General features: G+C 38.7%; 2 protein-coding genes and 1 long non-coding RNA gene across 6 annotated transcripts in view; all 3 read right to left on the bottom strand.

Annotated features, from left to right (window-relative positions):
* Positions 1-745: 745 nt before the first annotated feature.
* LOC131538304 (uncharacterized) lies at positions 746-6,734 on the bottom strand. Of its 4 annotated transcripts, none has more exons than XR_009270532.1 (4): positions 6,020-6,734; positions 5,862-5,947; positions 5,048-5,534; positions 746-2,486 (listed from the first exon to the last, which is right to left on the bottom strand). It is a non-coding gene; the product is annotated as an uncharacterized LOC131538304 (long non-coding RNA). The 4 variants fall into 4 exon arrangements; XR_009270530.1 differs by lacking the exon at positions 746-2,486 and adding an exon at positions 4,184-4,978; XR_009270531.1 differs by lacking the exon at positions 746-2,486 and having other exon boundaries at positions 4,184-5,140; positions 5,344-5,534.
* Positions 6,735-10,524: 3,790 nt separating this feature from the next.
* On the bottom strand, positions 10,525-12,591 carry LOC131539177 (G2/M phase-specific E3 ubiquitin-protein ligase-like). Its single transcript, XM_058773534.1, has 4 exons — positions 12,398-12,591; positions 11,843-12,009; positions 11,531-11,745; positions 10,525-10,727 (listed from the first exon to the last, which is right to left on the bottom strand). Exons 2-4 carry the CDS (start codon positions 11,935-11,937, stop codon positions 10,594-10,596), a joined length of 444 nt encoding a protein of 147 aa, XP_058629517.1. The 5' UTR covers positions 11,938-12,009; positions 12,398-12,591; the 3' UTR covers positions 10,525-10,593.
* A 2,509-nt stretch (positions 12,592-15,100) lies between these two features.
* Positions 15,101-20,638, bottom strand: part of LOC131539171 (uncharacterized) — a 20,907-nt gene continuing 15,369 nt past the window's right edge. The window contains exon 14 of the mRNA XM_058773527.1: positions 15,101-15,453. Coding sequence (XP_058629510.1) covers positions 15,101-15,453 — 353 coding nt within the window. The remainder of the gene's footprint in view (positions 15,454-20,638) is intronic.

The following is a 20,638-nucleotide window of genomic DNA, read 5'->3' as shown; positions in this document are numbered from 1 at the left end:
CCAGCAAATTCGCTTGACCTGAACCCCATAGAGAATCTATGGGGTATTGTCAAGAGGAAGATGAGAGACACCAGACCCAACAATGCAGATCAGCTGAAGACCACTATCAGAGCAACCTGGGCTCTCATAACACCTGAGCAGTGCCACAGACTGATCGACTCCATGCCACGCCGCATTGCTGCAGTAATTCAGGCAAAAGGAGCCCCAACTAAGTATTGAGTGCAGTACATGCTCATACTTTTCATTTTCATACTTTTCAGTTGGCCAAGATTTCTAAAAATCCTTTCTTTGTATTGGTCTTAAGTAATATTCTAATATTTTGAGATACTGATTTTTGACTTTCATGAGCTGTAAGCACTAATAATCAAAATTAAAAGAAATAAACATTTGAAATATATCAGTCTGTGTGTAATGAATGAATATAATATACAAGTTTCACTTTTTGAATGGAATTAGTGAAATAAATCAATTTTTTGATGATATTCTAATTATATGACCAGCACCTGTATATTTAATGTTATAATTTGTGATGTATCTAATATGTTACAAAAGTTCTACTACAAAATATGCTACATACTACTCAACTACATAAAGTATATATTACTATTAATGCAAGAAAAAATCTAAAGTTCATTCTATAATATTGTGAAATCTGATTTTGTGTCAGTCACAAAGTCACACCAATGTAGACCAGTAACTGCAAGCTGGCCTTGAACCTGCCAGTAGTACTTATGGGTCTCTTTGAGCTTGGCTTGTCCTCTTTGAATTTTCATAAATGGAACCTGAGCAATGTTGTCAGCAGATGTGCTTTTTACCTCCACTAGTCCAAATTGGAATGTTTCAGATGGATCGTGCACTCGTCCGTCTGGACTAGCTCCCAGATGTGGTGCTTCTGGGTTGATAATGAAGCCACATGGTAGGACACGAATACTGGCTGTCTCAGAATATTTTCTCAAAATATCTGGCTCAAGTTCAAGGCCACGTTTCATGGCACTTGTCTGCCTTGCAGTGTTGGACAGTAACTAGTTACAAGTAATTTAGTTACTGTAATATTATTACTTTTTGCAGTAACTAGTAGTGTAACTAATTACTAATAAGATTTCAGTAATATTACAGTTACCATCCATAAAACAGCTTAGTTACTTTTGATGCCTCAACCCCACTGATTTAAAATCCAACAATCAAATAATTCCTAGATTTATTTTCATAATTTTCACGACTCGCACATGCATGTGATGTCCCCAGTGCAGCAGGCAAGCTTGGAATATGGAAAAGCATACATTCAGCAGATAGAAATATCTATTGTAAATAATGTATATAATCCTCGAGCGATCGCAAGCCCTGCTCGAGGGTTAATAACAGTCTCGCAGTGTCCATACCTGGCCAATATCCGCATGAAAAGCCGCTGGATCCTTGTGCGGCCGAGTATTCTGTTACAGGGCTGACGAGACGTGAGACGTGCGGATCCATCTGCAGACTTTTATTGAGCAGAGACGTGGTCATAACAGGCACGTAATAAATATTATATTGATTTTGTCAGGAGAAAATATGATCTGAACATTGTGGTGTAAGTTGTGGCTGTACTTTATTCTGGCTGTACTTTATTCTGGCATCCCACACATCCCTCTGATCAGCATGTGGTACATTATATTACTATAATAAAAAATATTTTTGGAAAATTAAACAATTTCTTACAAATTTATGTGATTTGATAAAATACATTATGAAATATAAACGTATATGGGTAATGGAGAAATTACAATGAGCTTCAAGCTACACATGACAATTAATGAGATTAATACAGGTTACGTTCCCTTTCCCCAGTCTAGGGTCGGGGAGTGGGAGTAACAGGTTTAACGAAAACTTATAAGAAAGAAATTAATAAAATGAGGAGGAGTCACCCCAGTCCTCTGCCCCAGAAATGTGACAACCACTTAGCTTTGACAAACTTAATTTATTTAGAAAGCAAAGATCATGGGAACAATAAATGTCTTCAGGAGAGGGCCTGGCCAAAATAAACAAAACAACAGATAGCTAACAGGAGGAGTACTAAATAACCTATGGGTAAAAGAAAAGAAATCAACAACAAAAGCTTTCCTCTACTCCCTCACTAACCAAAAACACAGGAATAAACAGGAGCACCAACATAAAATGGCACCCTCTCCCTACAGTTTCCCACTTAATCATAAAGCAAATAAACAAAGAAAATTACAATACCTTCTAATACCTTAACACAGAATTTAAGTAAAAGTAGACACTACCTGTCTAGTATCAGCCCAACAGGAATACACTTATAACAAACAAGAGCTATTCAAAAGAGAAATGTTCAAAGTTTGCACCACACTCAACAGTCAAAGGTTGAAACAACACCCAGCACAATTCTGGAGCAGGGGAGGAATGAACCTTCTCCAGCAGCGTTCACTCTGTTCTTGTAGCAGCACACTCCACAGCACACTCTGATGATTACCACCTGTGGGCAATTACGACTGCCAAGCAAGCAGAGAGTGAGAGAGAGAGAGAGAGAGAGAGAGAGAGGGAGAGAGCACACAGGGGAACATAACCACACCCAAAGGGGCGGGAACACACACACACACACACACTTCAACCATGAGTTTTTATATACAGTTGTGGCCAAAAGTTTTGAAAATGACACAAATATACATTTTCACAAAGTCTGCTGCTTCAGTGTTTTTAGATCTTTTTGACAGATGTTACTATGGTATACTAAAGTATAATTATTTGTATTTCATAAGTGTCAAAGGCTTTTATTGACAATTACATTAGGTTTATGCAAAGACTCAATGTTTGCAGTGTTGATCCTTCTTTTTCAAGACCTCTGCACTCCGCCCTGGCATGCTGTCAATCAACTTCTGGGCCACATCCTGACTGATGGCAGCCCATTCTTGGATAATCAATGCTTGAGTTTGTCAGAATTAGTGGGTTTTGTTTGTCCACCCTCCTCTTGAGGATTGACCACAAATTCTCAATGGGATTAAGGTCTGGGGAATTTCCTGGCCATGGACCAAAAATGTTGATGTTTTGTTCCCGAGCCACTTAGTTATCACTTTTGCCTTATGGCAAGGTGCTCCTTCATGTTGGAAAAGGCATTGTTCATCATTAAACTGTTCTTGGATGGTTGGGAGAAGTTGCTCTTGGAGAATGTTTTGTGTCATTCTCAAAACTTTTGTCTTCTAAAGTTGATTCAGCTGGGATCGAGGCACCTGCAGTGCAGAGCTTGCTCAGGAATGGCAGCAGGCAGGTGTGAGTGCATCTGCGTGCACAGTGAGGTGAGGACTTTTGGATGATGGCCTGGTGTCAAGAAGGGCAGCAAAGAAGCCACTTCTCCAGGAAAAACATCAGGGACAGATTGATCTTCTGCAGAAAGTATCGTGAATGGACTGCTGAGGACTGGGGCAAAGTCATATTCTCCGATGAAGCCCCTTTCCGATTGTTTGGGGCATCTGGAAAAAGGCTTGTCAGGAGAAGAAAAGGTGAGCGCTACCATCAGTCCTGTGTCATGCCAACAGTAAAGCATCCTGAGACCATTCATGTGTGGGGTTGCTTCTCATCCAAGGGAGTGGGCTCACTCACAATTCTGCCCAAAAACACAGCCATGAATAAAGAATGGTACCAAAACACCCTCCAACAGCAACTTCTTCCAACAATCCAACAACAGTTTGGTGAAGAACAATGCATTTTCCAGCACGATGGAGCACCGTGCCATAAGGCAAAAGTGATAACTAAGTGGCTCGGGGACCAGAACGTTGAAATTTTGGGTCCATGGCCTGAAACTCCCAGATCTTAATCCCATTGAGAACTTGTGGTCAATCCTCAAGAGGCGGGTGGACAAACAAAAACCCACTAATTCTGACAAACTCCAAGAAGTGATTATGAAAGAATCAGTTGCTATCAGTCAGGATTTGGCCCAGAAGTTGGTTGAGAGCATGCCCAGTCGAATTGCAGAGGTCCTGAATAAGAACGGCCAACACTGCAAATACTGACTCTTTGTATAAATGTCATGTAATTGTTGATAAAAGCCTTTGAAATGTATGAAGTGCTTGTAATTATATTTCAGTACATCACAGAAACAACTGAAACAAATATCTAAAAGCAGTTTAGCAGCAAACTTTGTGAAAACTAATATTTATGTAATTCTCAAAACTTTTGGCCACGACTGTACATACATCCTAGGGATGTAACATACAACACTTCTACTTGAATGTCACTATCAATCACTATTGAGTGTTTGTAATCACTTCTGACTGCGATCCAATGTGGATTTTGGTCAAATAATGAGGCAGAAATGTGTTGTTAGTAACATTCTAGAAGAATTTAATGTGAAAGATACACCGTTACAACTTCTGTGGGGCGTGAAGAAAAAGTAATGTAACTAGTAGTGTAGCTAATTACTGGTGCCAGAAAGTAATAAGTAAAGTAACAATATTAATTTTGAAAGGAGTAACTAGTAATGAGTAATATATTACATTCTCTAAGTAACTAGCCCAACACTGCTGCCTTGTGCCCTTAATGATTCTTGCTGCCAATGACTGACTAGCTGAATCCCCAACCACATGACAAACCTCCCGGAACCTGCTTGCAGTAACCCTTGATTGCCGAATTTGTCCCCAAGCAGTACATTTTGACTGTAGTCTTGTGGCCTTTTCAATCTGGCAAACTGAACTCTGGGTAACTTTTATAGACTCCAGATGAAGTGCTTGATGGTGTGTGGGCACAAATTTAAAGTTACAGCTAAACGGATAACCAAGCACAGGTAGTGGGGGAAAATTAACATTAGGAACACCTGCAGCTATAGGGGGACATTGGTATGAAAGTGGACTGCCACGAGGTACAGGACCGAATTGTGAGGGGACCAACTCCACTTTTGACATGCCCTCAAGTATGTGTGCCAGCAAAGGCCTGGGATTCATCTGACTCAGTTTTGCACCAGAAGCCTAGACATCAGGATCTGGAAGGGGACCTAAAGATATGAACACAAATTAGCAGTCATTAAGACACACACACACACACACACACAGTTGTGAATTACCTGTGTAAGCCTTGTATAGGGTAGACTTGATTCCAGTCTTCCCAACTGATTTTGGTTTCAGGACGTGAAGTTCACTCACTGCCTCTGGATGGACTCCCTTAGTATAAAACAAACAAATGCAGTGTTAAAACGAACAGCAATAGTTAACAGCTGTTTATTGATCTTGGGTGATTTTCATTTATATATTTGTTACTTAATCTGCACTCTTGTTCATTATTAGTCTACAATGTTTAAATGTTTACATATACTTTCTTTGAGTTAATAGTGTTCTTGCCAAGTGCAGAAGAGAAAAATACATGCCTGTGTTCTTGGACGATGCCATCTCTGTGGCACACTTGTGCAGGCCAGTGGTGGTGGGACGGTTTGTAAATTAAGCCGCACATAGTGGGCCGTCTGATACAAAAGTGCTGTCAGATGGTTGCACAATCCTTTACCAGCTGCACAGATAGGCAGAAACACTAACGACCTCTTCCGATTTCAATGCCATCTGTTTGAGAAGACAATTGTTTAGCTAATGAATTGTAATTCTGTGCTGTGAGCTACATTAAATGCTTTTAATTGAAAGCTGCAAACAGCAGCAAAAGCAAAAAATATAGATATAGTCTGCAACCGCAGCAGATTTAAAAGACAATTAAAAACCCAAAAAAAAGAAAGAAAACGTTACGACAGGTGAAGTTGAAAGAAAGGGAAATTAAAAACTGCAACCGCAATTATTTTAACTAAAGTGGAATATTAACTAAAACTTGCTATCAGAACAATAATAGCTGATCTAATGAACTCATAAGCCAACAGGCATATTAACGTTACATATAACCTCAAGTGTGTGGAGCTCCTCATCTTTCCTCATAGAACGATAACACCTAGCTCTCACTACCACCTTCTGATCAACAACATTTGAGACTGAACACATAGGAAATGGTTAGCATTCATACTGTTGCAAGTGCTAGCACCAGCTAGTTGTTGTCAACTTACCTTAATAATTGTGTATAAACTTCTCGACAAAGAATTTATAGCCCTTGCTCAGCCTTGCTTCTTTAGTTGTTGAATGCCGTCCAACTATTCTTTCAACATCCTCGAACTTGAGTCGCGGCAGCACCGAGAGAGAAGCAGTGAAATAACGCTCCATGGAAACGCCGTAGTTTCAGCTGCGGCGGAAATAAGTTTATCCTGTGTGACGTAGTTTCCGGTTACGTGTGAAAAAGGCTTATTGGATCGATTTTATGTTGAATACGTGTTGATTCTATGACGTCGTTTCAACCAACCTAAAATCAACGTCGATTCAACGTTGGGCAAGTAAACCAATTGCGTCGATTTTCCGTTAGATTTGAATGGAGCGCCTGACGTTGGATCAACACCCCGATGAGCAAACTGATGCCAGATCGACGTCGGAGATCAACGTCGTTTCGACGCCACGAGAAACATTGAGTCTACGTTAGGCTTGTTTGAGATGCCAATTTGATTGACAATTTGTGAGTGACAGCTGATGGATAGTATCCTTTAGCGGGTTTTATGAGGAGGAGAACAGAGGTAAATGAAGGAATCACGGTAAGCACACCTCAAACAAGCACAGCTAGTATTTACAGGCAATTTTTTTTAGCATCTAATATTTCTCAGGGTGGTACAAAATGAAAAATAGTAGTTAAGATTTCAAAAGATGTGCTTCAAGAACTCCTCAGCTTTTTAGCAGTGCACTATCCATAAAAAACCTTCAGTTTACTTTTTTTTTTTTTTACAGTGTAAAATACAACTAAAGAAGTTCATGCCAATGTATTAAATTGTAACAGTAATTATATTGTCACATAGTCAATTCCTTACATATGGTATATTGTAATTTCGCAAAATTATCCTGCGTATTAGTATAAATTATGGTCAATATATTACATTTTTACATATAAGGAAATGTACTATAATATTCACATGAGTTACTTTCATTATTATCATCACTTTAATTCAGTTGAGTTGTTTCTGCAATACAAAGTATTGAGTTGAAACTCAAGTTCTTCATGCAATAGCATGACCAGTTCTTCTAGAAATGGACCTCAGGAAATATTAATGCTGAGAAATACATTTTGAATTTATTTTATAGAATTTCATGAATATTACATGTAAACATAAGCTACGTAGCACTTGTTGAAAACTTTTAATTGTAAAAAGAACACCTTGCTAAATTCATAAAATAAAATGCTGACTTTGATCCTTTCATTGAATATTAAAAAAAAAGAGTGAAAAAATGTATTCAAACTTCCCATCCACACATATTGACATTTCAGTGTAATTTAATGATTACAAGAAGGTTAATTTTTTTTAGAATGAAGAACAAGTAGCTTAAAAAAAAAAAAACAGCATACCCTAAACCTAACCCCAACCCTGACCTAAGCAACTCCAAAAGTTGGCAACTGAATAATGCCAGACTCCATCCAAAACTTAAATTCGGCATAAGACTTGTGCAGTGGTAGTCGCATGTATTTGCCTCTGGGAGTGGCTTTGTTGTAGGGGTGTCCAGAGCCATAGAGAGACAGAGTTGCGACAACGGAAGTTCAAAACGCTCGATCGTCACGTGATTCACGTAGACCTCAATAGTTCCAGGAAGTTCATAGAGGGCGACTGGAATGCATTGAGTTAGAGAGACAGAACTGCAATTTTTCGTAATTAGTAGACAATAAAATAATTTACATTATTTATAAAATAATGTTTACGTAGTATATGTAGCTGTATCAGTGTTGTTTTTAAAAGATAAAACCCGCTAATATTTGAGGATTAATGTGGTCAGCTATCCTTACCTGCCATGTTAACATATTTTAGGTTGACGTTATCATGGTAAAAGTCCATGTTTGCTATATAAACGACATCTTGGTCTTTTACCAAGTAACTTCAGCCTCTCTGTATAAATATTATGTGTGTGTGTGCGCGTTTTCAAACAACTTGTATGTTAGTCAAGTGCAATCACATCTTAATGTTCATTGTCGTTTTATTAATCTCATGGTAAATATTAAGTTTGTTGTCTTTGAAAATTCATTCCAAATAAGTGAAGATATTTTAAGATTAAGTGGGAATTAATCTCTTTTAATGTTTTTGATTCTTGTGCACCCCTCAATTATTAATATATAACAATATATTTGTAGTATGTTCTAATTTAAAATAACTTAAAACACTTTTACCCATTTAATCATATATTTTATGTATGTTAACTTTTGTTATGCACTTATTTACATGCTATAAAGCATGTTGTCCTTGAACAGTCTCCACTATAGTTTGCTGTGCTGCATGGGAGCGCTCCAGTCACTCACAGAAAGGAGTGTGAATGAATGTTTTCCCTACTGACATGGAGAGGAGAAAAAAAAAAATGATGCATCAAGTTTTGTTCAGTTCACATCTATTTGTATAGCACTTTTTATTATACACATTGTTTCAAAGCAGCTTTACAGAAAATGAATGTTTCTACATTACAAATAAGAGTTGTGTTAACAGGTGTAACTGTGTCAAAGTAATGTTCATATGGCAGAAATGTTCTAATTAGGCTATACAAATCATGCAGTTAAGTAATGTCATATTATTGTGTCATTCTCCTTTAAATGTTAATGAGCTCTGCTGACTCCGCCCCTCTCTTCTGAGCCACTCTCTGAGGGACTGTTTACTTTAGCCGCATTCATCATGAAACTTGCTAATTAGCACATTATTAGGAAAGGCCATTAGCAAAGATTCATTTAAAAAACCTTGTACTCACTTTTTCTGGAGGTGAAGCTGGATCACGAATGATTCGCGCGAACATAGGTACATTTAGGTAGATGGAGGGCGCATTCCCTTCAGAAGCAAACCTAATCCTCTTCAGCTGCTCAGATGACGGGAGTAAATGACGACTGCCATGTTCATTATTACATCCAACAGCAAAACACCTCAATCGCTTAGGAGTCATTCTTGTCTACATCTGCTCCGGCGGTGAAACAGCTGATGACAGCTCACTCAGGGCGGGTCTGACTCTGAGGTAAGACACCAGTGCAGTCTGTCCTAAAACGCTGCTGTCAATCAACAATCGTGGGAGGGGCCTCCGTCCGTGTGATGTCACACGGACAGACGGCTCGATTTGAGAAAGGGATAAAGATTTAAGGAGATTACGAAAAAAAACACTGGGTGGATTTTTATCATTATAGGGTGGTTGTTTACACACACTGGCAACGCACATTTCAGTTCAAACAACTTGTAAAAGTGCATGTAGCATTATATGACCCCTTTAAGTGAGGAATAATCTAATAATAATCTGTTTTAATGCACACGGTAATTTGATTAGCTGTGCTGATAATATACAATTTTGCTCTAGAAATGTCTTACCTTTCAAAAGTTCATCACAGCGGTCTCTTCTGCTGCATCTCTACGGCGCTGATAGTATGAGCACAACTTCCGGGAACTATTGAGCGGCTCCATGATCCGCCATTGCTGTAAAAAATGGTCCATTGGAGTCAACGGAGTTGTCGCAACTCTCTCTCTATGGCTCTGGGGTGTCCAGATCCAATCACGTGATCGGAAATCGGGCCCGATCACGTGGTTTCAGACTCGATCGAATCGGACGTTACCTCCCGATCAGGACTCGGATATATATGTATATATATATATATATATATATATATATATATATATATATATTCTCATTATTTTTAACACATCTATAGTTATGCGGTGGCACAGAGTTAGACCTCTTGACTCCACACAGAAACAGCAACGCGTGCGGCATGACATCACTTTGTTGCAGAGACGCTATTGGTTAAATGCCGGCAAAGTAGAACACGGAAGCAGCTTGAAGCGGAAAGCGCGAGTATGTCTGCGGTCTGGAGGTAACGTTAGAGATGTTAGTTTTCATTAAGAAAAACATACATTTCCTTCTGTGAAACTTACTACTGTGATGACAGTAAGAGTTAGGAGTGCAGTTCCTAAAAGCACATTACTGGCTTTGCAAACACTATGGCACTTTTATTTTTTTAATTTGTTTACATGCCTGCCGGTGTCCTGACATTTTATCCTACCCGTCAGATTTTCCTACCAGGGCTTACTGCGCACATCAATATTGCGTCTTTTTTCTCATGCAGAACAACAATATTTAATGTATCTGCATTACTGTATGGGTAGGTTCAGGGTTGGGTAGCATTTTTCATTGTTGAATTGTACTACCTACTGTTTTAATGGGAGGTAGCAAAATCTGACAGGGTAGCACAAATCGACAGAACACCGGGTATTTTAAGTTGAGGTGCTATTTGTTTTTATTAGACTTTTTTTTATATTTACTGTTGCACTAAAGTCCAAAAGTGAAGAATTTGTTATTTATTACTTGATTGTTAACAAACAGAGCACTTCTGTGAGGTAGCTTGAACAGAGTTGTTGAATGTTAAAATAAGGTGAATTAAATAAAAAATAAGGAACATCCTGGATCTGTTTCTTCGCTCTTCTTTATTCTTTTTTTATGTATTATAGAAGCATCGGATCGGGACTCGGTATCGGTAGATACTCAAAATCAAATGACTCGGACTCGAGGGCAAAAAAACCTGATCGGGACAGCCCTACTTTGTTGTGTTGCTCGCTGGATGTAGGAACTCCAGGGTTGGCTGGACTGGATATCCAAGAGGAGGAATCCTTGAAAGTCCAGAAGCAAAAATCAGAATGTCCTCAAGGTGAAGTGCGACACATTCTCCCCCTACGAAATAACATTTACAGTTAATTAGAAAATGCATTCATACAAAGTGTGAAGGACATTTGTAATAAATTATAAGTTAACTAACTTTAATCTCTTGCAGGTTTAACATTCTTCTCCTTGCATGTATATTTGTTTAATATTTATCTATCTCTCTGTCTGTCTGTCTAGTATTTCTAAGCCATATAGTCTCATTTAAGTTTCTATCTTCCCATATTTCCAGTCTGATCTACCTAACTTAAAATCTTACATTTTCAAGATATTACAGTTTTAAAAAAAATGTTTACAGTTTTTGAAACTATGGCTCCATTTGTCAAAACTCTACACACAAAACCACACACACACACAACATGAAAAACATCACACACACATTGCAAAAGCAAACACTTCTTTCAAAACTATTTTAACTCATCTAAAAATTGTAATTTTGTTTACATTAATTCAACACAAACAAAAAATTAGCCACATATACACCAAACACAGATTGCAGTGGAGCTAATTCACACCTAATTCTTCATTCTGAATTTAATCTTTTTTTGGCTCATTTTATCTGTAAAAGAAAATCTGCTTAATTCTGCACACGTGAATATAAGTTTTCAACTTCGAGCCTTCATGGACAATTATATATCACTTATAAATGATTAAATACAAAATGAATAGTAGTTATTGAGATTGATGTGGTTTGGAATTGGTAAAATGTGCTTGGAAAAAAAATATGATCATAATATAAAGTTGTATGATAATTATGCACACACTGTAAATAAAATGGAACAATCTCCAATTCAGAGCTGCTAGAGTTACAGTACCTTCAATATCAATTAGCCAGTCTCTCCAGTAGCACAGCACCCTGCTTTCCTCTTGGCGCCGGCTGCTCCCAACTGTGGATAAAACGGGCTGAAATAAGCTGATCAAATCCGCAGCATTTAGCTGCTGTGTGTTTTCCAAAAACAATCCTTTGAATTGTACTGGATGTGCTTGGATGGCCTCAGCCAGTTTGAGTGTGTTCAGCCCTTCCATGAATCTGTAGAATAAAACATTGTATTCAAATTTTAAAATGTAAGGATACATCAACACTCTTTTCACTCATTATACAAATTACAATGTTTGTAATCACTTACTGTTGAAATGCAGTCTGTACACGTCCTTCAACATAATGTTGGATAGAGTGGGATACGAGACTGTCCCTCTCATTCAAGGTCAAAATGTAACGCATTGTCCCCAGAACTGTGAGTGTCTCAGAAGCCTGAATAGTCGCCTCTCTTGCTTGATCAATTGTTTCTGCATTCTTTAAGCAAAAAAAAAAAAAAAAAGGGTTAATGCAGATCAACAAGTATTTGCAACCATATTGTCCAGTTTTGCCAACCTAGCAATTTTGTTGCTTGATTTAGCAAAAATCACTTGGCACCAAACTAGCTATTTCTTAATTTTTTTTTTTTTTTTTTCAAATTCTAGCAAATTGTGACAAACAAAAAAAAAGAACAGAAGAGCACAAATGTGGCATTAAGGAATATTTACAGACTTTTTTGACAAGAATCAGAAGTGGCATTAATTTTATGAAAATTATTATGAAAAATGTCATCATTAAACATTAATGATGAAGTATCAGCAGATCTTAGACAGAATCTTTAATTTTTAATCCTTAAATTAGTTGGCAAAACTGACAATGTCCTTACTTTTTGTAGTCTATCATTAACTTGTTCGTCTCCAATATCTGCCAGACTAGCAGGTCCTGTGGGTTTTCCAGATATCTGGTTGTATAGTCTATCTGAGAAAAAATGTGGAGCAACCCCCCCCCGTGAATTAGGCACACAGATATCATCGTTCCGACAAGCCTGTAGAGCCCTGTATGAAGAGCTGTAACACAGAAGGTAAAAATAATAATTTGACTACACAGTGTTTAGATCAATACATAATCTTTTTAGTAGATAAATGCATATATAACATTCCAAGTAAACCCATGTAATACATTGGTTATAACTGCATATTTTACTAAATTATTGTATATATTGGGTCAGATCAGTGACTGTTGTAAATGCATACCATTTACATCTAAAGACAAATTTTTTTGATTCTCTGGTCCCTGAAATATTGCAGATCTTCTTAGATCAGCAAGAGATGTAAGAATTCACGCTGTGGTCCTCCATCCACAGCACCCTCTCCATGACCATCATCATCCACGAAAACAACGCTTCTCTTCTTCTTGGGGTCAAATCTTGTACGCCCAAAGGCACGCAGAGCACAGTTCATAACTTCAGACGTTTATCATGTTTGAAGTCGGGGTTGAGTCAAAGTCACATTGGGACACCAGTAGTTGAAGATGTGAAACCTCTACCCTGTAGCAAAATTCAGAATCAAATTCAGAAATTGTTTTTTTAAGACTGCACATTAAGAATATCTCAATATCTAGTCCTCATATAAAGTTATTGGCTCACCCAAACCCTTACCCTAAACCTACCCTTTACCCAATTATAACCTGACCCCTAAAACCAAGTCTTGACCCTCAAACAGGACTTAAGTGCTCTCAGAAAGTGAGGACCGCCAAAATGTCCTCACTTTACAATTTTGTTCTCACTCCGCTGGTCTAAAACTCAAACCGGCCCTCACAAAGATAGCTGTACAAGTACACACACACACAAACATCTCAGCATCTGTTTGTTATAAACAACAACACATTACCTAAAAACTAATGTTAGACCTACCTAAAATAACCTGAAAAATCACTGTTTAATTTATTCGTATCTTTACTCTTGTAATTATTTGTGCTGTTGCTTGTAGGTAAGGAAAATAAGAATAATCTATCTAGATTTATTTGACAGTATAGTTTTTCCCTAAACATAAAACATACCGAACCGTACAGAAACCGTGACTAAAAACCGAACCATGAGTAAGATTAACCGTTCCACCCCTATTGTTAACTGCTCAAATATTTGTCAGTGGTACGTTTTTTTGTTAGACAATCTGACATACAGAATTACCCTTCCAACATATTCACAGACTGTGTTGGACTAGATGGCATATAAACTGTGTTTCCAGATGGAGATGGTGACCTTGGAGATGGTGACCTTGGGGGAGATGTTGACCTCGAAAGAGATTGCATTGTGGATGGAGACTGTGCTCTGGTCTCAAAAGTATGTGGTACAGTTGGCATTGTAGTTGAAAGTACTGCCTGAGAACACAGAAAATTGTGTGCAATGGTTACCATTTACTGTTGTTACAATTTCCACTTAGAAAGTCTAAGACTAAGGGTTAAGGGAAGAGGGGAAAAAAAGAGTGAGACTAGGAGTAGCTTCTCATCTCCAGCCCCAACCATTTTTCTGGTACAGCAGGGGTATTTAAGCAGCAACATTCAAGAATCTGACTTAAATTGATTGAATTAAACAAAATAAATTGATTGAATTAAACATAAAATAAAATATCTTTTGTGTTCACGCTGCACGCATCTAACATACAGGCACTCATCCATTTTTCCCCTCAACTGTTTTCAGGGGGACAGGAGTCAACGCTGGAGGATCGCAGGAGAATTCTAGGAAACAACAGGTAAGTCAACACAGGTAAGTACGAGTGGAGTCGGGTAACTGTTCAGGGTAGTGAACCATAGACTGGACGATAAGTGTCAGAGAGAGCGTGGTATTTAAGGACGTGCTGATGAGGGATTGCAGGTGCGGGTGATTAGAACTCAGGTGATCTGGTGATTGCTGTTGACGGCGGTGACTGTGACTCTCTGAATTTCTGGAGGAGGAGGCTCATCCGGCTCGTGTTGATCTGGAGTGAGGGAAGAGCATAGTTTGAGCAGAGAAACGTGGAATGTGGGGTGAATTCGATACCTGGGGGGGTAGTTGGAGCTGGTACGTGACCTCATTGATCTGCCTCTGGATCGGGAACGGACCAATATAGCGGGGACTCAGCTTCTTGCAGCGCAGGCGGAGTCGCAGATAACCACACCCAGTCTCCAGGGTGGTAGATGGGAGTCCGCAAAGTCCTTATGTCTCCACACTGCCCAAACTCTCTCGCTCGCCCGGAACCAGTGGTCTACAGCTGGAACCTCCGATGGCTCCCCCGTCCACGGGAAGAGCGGGGGTTGGTAGCCGAGTATGCACTGGAACGGCGTAAGGCCTGTGGTGTTCTGACGGAGGGAATTCTGTGCATACTTGGCCCACGGGAGGAAACGGCTCCAGCTGTACTGATCTTCCTGGCAGTATGCCCAGAGGTACCGTCCGAGTTCTTGGATCTTCCGCTAAGTCTGGCCGTTTGTCTGTGGATGGTAACCGGAGGACAAGCTCAACGTGACTCCTAGCAGGTGGAAGAAGGCTTTCCACACATGGGAGATGAACTGTGGACCGCGATCAGACACAATGTCTTCTGGTACCCCGCAGTTCCTAAAGATATGATGGAATAAGTGGGGTCAGTTTCTTAGAATAATAAGCGTAAGGCTGGAGGTGTGGAGGCTCATCATACTGCTGGGACAGCACGGCCCCGACTCCCGTGGTGGAGGCGTCCACTTCCACCACGAATGGCACATGGGGATCTGGATGGCAAAGGATGGGGGCAATGCTGAATGCGGTCCTAAGGCTTTCGAAGGCTTCGTGGGCGCTGGACAGGGACTTGGGCTTTCTGCGGAGCAGGGTGGTAAGCGGGGCTGTGAGCAGACTGAAACCCTTGATGAAACAGTGATAGAAATTGGCGAATCCAAGGAACCTCTGCATTTCTCTAGCTTTAGGTACAGGTGGAACTGATGGAGCATTCAGGATTACAACATGAAATGTTTAAGGTGTTCACATACATTTCCAGAAACATTTCTTTCAACTAAAGACTGATAATACAAAACCTTGGAAAGCAAAACAAAACAAATTATGCACATTCATTACATGACAAAACATTACAACTGTCACAATCTTACAGTTCCAGAGGGTTCCTGTTGAGTTGTTGCCTGAAAATAAGAAGATGCAATAAAAGACAAATCAATAACATTACAGTACAACTAATTATTATTTTTGGCAATGTTGAAATACTTTCTCCTATTATAGCTTAATAAGCAGAGACAAAATATAGCCTAAATAAACAATGGTTTGTCCGCTCAACCATACAGAGCAACTTTGGCTCAGTCACTATCATGAGTTTTGGGAAGGACTTTATGTTTGTTGAGTCAAAGGAATATTGAAGGTATATGGGAGTTTATGTGACACTAATGTAAGGTTTAGTTACACTAATGTCACCAAACAAAAATAAGCAGTGTTTTTAATTAGTGTGTTTAGTGTCACAGGAATGATATAAATCAGTATTCGTGAAATAATGAATTCACCTTTGAATAGCCTAATTGCTTATAGCAGTGGTGGCTGGTGGAACATTTTCTAGGTAGGGCACCACATCCAACTATTTTAGCATACATCCCAGTATGATTTATTCCAGTACAACAAAAGGAAAAATATTAAGACCCGAAACATCTCACAAAACTTAATATTTTCTGCAATATTTTTGCAAGATATATTAAACTTTTTTTAATTTTCATAACTCACAATTTATGTATACAACGCAACAGCACAAACTGTGTTGAAAAAATAAATCCCTCCTTTTCACACTTTGGTGATGTGTCGCACTATTGCTCTAATGAAGAAACAAACCCCTGGCTTATAGTGAGATGAAGGTATTCATATAATTATATAATGAATATAGAAAGTAGAAGGAAAAAGTTTTCACTTACATTTTCAGCAGTGTTTATTTCAGTAAAAGGCAAGTCAGAGGGAACCTTGAAAAAACATTAAACAAAGACAAACCAAGAAAAAAAATAACAAAAAAAGAAATAACTCAATGCTTATTTCACTTTCAGTAGATGGCGTTACAATTATGAGTACCATCAAAAAACATTTCCTCACTGTTTCAGAGGGTTCCTGTTGAATTGTTGGCTGAAAGTAAGAATAACAATAAAAGGCTAAAAATGCAACTACACAAAGGTAAATAGCAATTATTTTAATTCTTGTTATTATGGAATAAGTCACCCTACTCACCTTAGTGCGAATGTACAGTGGGTACGGAAAGTATTCAGACCCCCTTAAATTTTTCACTCTTTGTTATATTGCAGCCATTTGCTAAAATCATTTAAGTTCATTTTTTTTCCTCATTAATGTACACACAGCACCCCATATTGACAGAAAAACACAGAATTGTTGACATTTTTGCAGATTTATTAAAAAAGAAAAACTGAAATATCACATGGTCCTAAGTATTCAGACCCTTTGCTCAGTATTTAGTAGAAGCACCCTTTTGATCTAATACAGCCATGAGTCTTTTTGGCAAAGATGCAACAAGTTTTTCACACCTCTGCCATTCCTCCTTGCAGATCCTCTCCAGTTCTGTCAGGTTGGATGGTAAACGTTGGTGGACAGCCATTTTTAGGTCTCTCCAGAGATGCTCAATTGGGTTTAAGTCAGGGCTCTGGCTGGGCCATTCAAGAACAGTCACGGAGTTGTTGTGAAGCCACTCCTTCGTTATTTTAGCTGTGTGCTTGGGGTCATTGTCTTGTTGGAAGGTAAACCTTCGGCCCAGTCTGAGGTCCTGAGCACTCTGGAGAAGGTTTTCGTCCAGGATATCCCTGTACTTGGCCGCATTCATCTTTCTATCGATTGCAACCAGTCGTCCTGTCCCTGCAGCTGAAAAACACCCCCACAGCATGATGCTGCCACCACCATGCTTCACTGTTGGGACTGTATTGGACAGGTGATGAGCAGTGCCTGGTTTTCTCCACACATACCGCTTAGAATTAAGGCCAAAAAGTTCTATCTTGGTCTCATCAGACCAGAGAAACTTATTTCTCACCATCTTGGAGTCCTTCAGGTGTATTTTAGCAAACTCCATGCAGGCTTTCTTCCGTCGGGCCACTCTGCCATAAAGCCCTGACTGGTGGAGGGCTGCAGTGATGGTTGACTTTCTACAACTTTCTCCCATCTCCCGACTGCATCTCTGGAGCTCAGCCACAGTGATCTTTGGGTTCTTCTTTACCTCTCTCACCAAGGCTCTTCTCCCCCGATAGCTCAGTTTGGCCGGACTGCCAGCTCTAGGAAGGGTTCTGGTCGTCCCAAACGTCTTCCATTTAAGGATTATGGAGGCCACTGTGCTCTTAAGAACCTTAAGTGCAGCAGAAATTTTTTTGTAACCTTGGCCAGATCTGTGCCTTGCCACAATTCTGTCTCTGAGCTCTTCAGGCAGTTCCTTTGACCTCATGATTCTCATTTGCTCTGACATGCACTGTGAGCTGTAAGGTCTTATATAGACAGGTGTGTGGCTTTCCTAATCAAGTCCAATCAGTATAATCAAACACAGCTGGACTCAAATGAAGGTGTAGAATCAGCTCAAGGATGATCAGAAGAAATGGACAGCACCCGAGTTAAAATAAAAAAAAACACGATTTTGTCAGTATGAACAACATACTTTTTCACCGCAAATACCTACGTGTTGGCGTCACTCAACACCGAAAGTCTTAGAGTAATCCGGTGAACTCTTGTCCTCTGTGGCCTCTGTTGCAGCCTCCTAGGTGCAGAATCTGCACTTCTTTGAAACATTCTTAGTCTGGAACAGGTGAAAAAAGACATACACACAAAAAGAAAGTTTATCAAATGGCGCCCCCAGTCATCAATGTAGTTTCTGTTCATTTCTCTTTATAGTTACTTATTTTATTATATATTATATACAGGGGTTAAATTGGGATTTGTTATGTTTTTATTTGGGGGTGGGGTGTATCGGGCTTTTTATATACATAATTTATTTATTTATTTTATTTGCATTTATTTTATATGATTTATTCTGAAGCAATATTCTTATGTTTTCTATCAGCTGTGACATATAAATCTGCATGTTTTTATATGTAATCCAAGGACATTTTTCACCTTTTATAGAGGGCATTTTCTCATTAATACTTTCATTTCAAATTCGTACATTTGATCTATAAATTAAATTAGCCTATAATAATGTGATTGTTATTATCTATACGTTATCAAATGAAATCATTTACACTGAAAAATAAAGCTGCATTAAATAATATTATGAGATTCTAGGTTGAATTAGGTTAAATATTTTTTTTTAATACAAACAAGAAATGATGGTGGAAATTATACTTTTAAACTAATTTAAAACGCCAGTAGGTGCCAGTAGTGAGCGTTTAATGAGTGAGTCATTGAGTCGTTCATTCAAACGATTCGTTCAAACGGCAGATTCATCAGATGTTTACCCAGATAGCACAGGTACATCGCGGAGACGTCTGTGAAAGATCGAAGCATCTGATAAACATCGCATTCGATCGAATGTTTTTTGTTGTTAATGAGTCGTCTTCTTTACGTCTATACAACGTCTATACGATGAATCTTCATTTGAAAATACGTGCTGCCATGCACGCAGCGACGGATCGGAGCAAGCAGACGAATCAGTAGAACCCGGGTTTTTGCAACCGTTGTTGCATGGATTATGCCAGAAATAGAACGAGGAATCATTTTACTGACTGGAGATTTGTTGAGTCGCGCTGCATCCAGGCGATAGTGATTATGGGGTTTCTCTGCACCACTCGCGTCCAAAGACACTTTAATAAAATACAAATACAACAACAACACTCTTTGAAACCCACCATGCACAACCAGCCTTTAAATCTGTTTGTTTGATCCCTCTGTAGACAAAAATACATGCAAAAAATGCCAGCCCAGTTTCTTATTTGAAGTGACCCTCGTTTCAAGCAAACTGTAATTTTACCTACTTTACTGGTTTACATTCCTTGTATGTCATCTTGCAGAAAGCATAAATTAGACCCTTCTTATGCCACGCTTGACTGCTGCTTAGAATTTCAATTGTCAACATTACAAGCTTGATAATTTGAGTAACACCTTAATTTATACCATGGTCTGCATGAAGGTGAACGGTTTGTGTCAGGTGATTCTTTGACTCCATTCCATGCACTGAAATATAGTGTACATATTCATATTTTGTTCCAAATAATGTTAAAGGTGACAAAGGCAAAGAAAACCCTTGATGAATGAGGAAGCCTTTGGATGAAACACTATACAAATGTCTATTTCATTTAATGCCTCACAGAATTAATGATACTGACAAACCCCAGACTTGATTATGACAGTTTGCAGCACACTGAGCCTGTAATAAACTTTAAATAATATCTTTAAATCTTTAAATAATAAAACATTAAGGACACACTTTAATGTATTAACTGCTGAAAGCATCGAGTTGAGTTGACTTAATTCACAACATAACAGTCTCTACATAATAACAGTCTCAAATAAAGAATATAAAGAGCTCTAATAGAATAATCCATAACATCTGCAATAAAACAAGGTGCAGACCGTGCATGGCAGACACGGGTTATAGACTGCACTTAATGAAACATTGTTGCAAGTTGAGTGTGGGATTGATGGTGGGCTAGAGGTAGATCTGTGCATCTTAGGATGAACCAGTGTGTCATTCCTAGTGTGTCTGGTGGAGAAAAGAAATAGAAAAGATGTTAGAGCATTTTATAAGGAAACAATGTACAAGTTACTGAAGGTGTAAACAATAATACAATATCAGGCAGTGAACACCATGTACAATGCAGCAACATGCACACAATACTATCAACAACCTCTGTATTAGACACTATACTAAGCTGTGCCACTGAAATCAGACTGATTAACATGATTGTCACAATATTCATTTATTTGAATAAAGTTTTTGGGTGAACCATCCCTTTAAGGTCCATGTTTGATGGTTTAATAGTGATAATTGCTCATTTAACAGTATTGCTGTGAAAGCTGACAGTAATGAATAAAACTGAACAACAATCCAACTACTATACATTAAACAGCACAGAGCAACAAACCCAAAGCTGCCCTGTGCATGCGTGCCCAAACTGATCTAAGACAAGCAGAAAGCAGAAATAATTTGTAGAA

Source organism: Onychostoma macrolepis, chromosome 04, assembly GCF_012432095.1.
Source record: "Onychostoma macrolepis isolate SWU-2019 chromosome 04, ASM1243209v1, whole genome shotgun sequence".
NCBI lineage: Eukaryota > Metazoa > Chordata > Actinopteri > Cypriniformes > Cyprinidae > Onychostoma > Onychostoma macrolepis.
This window is presented reverse-complemented; position numbering and strand designations above follow the sequence as displayed.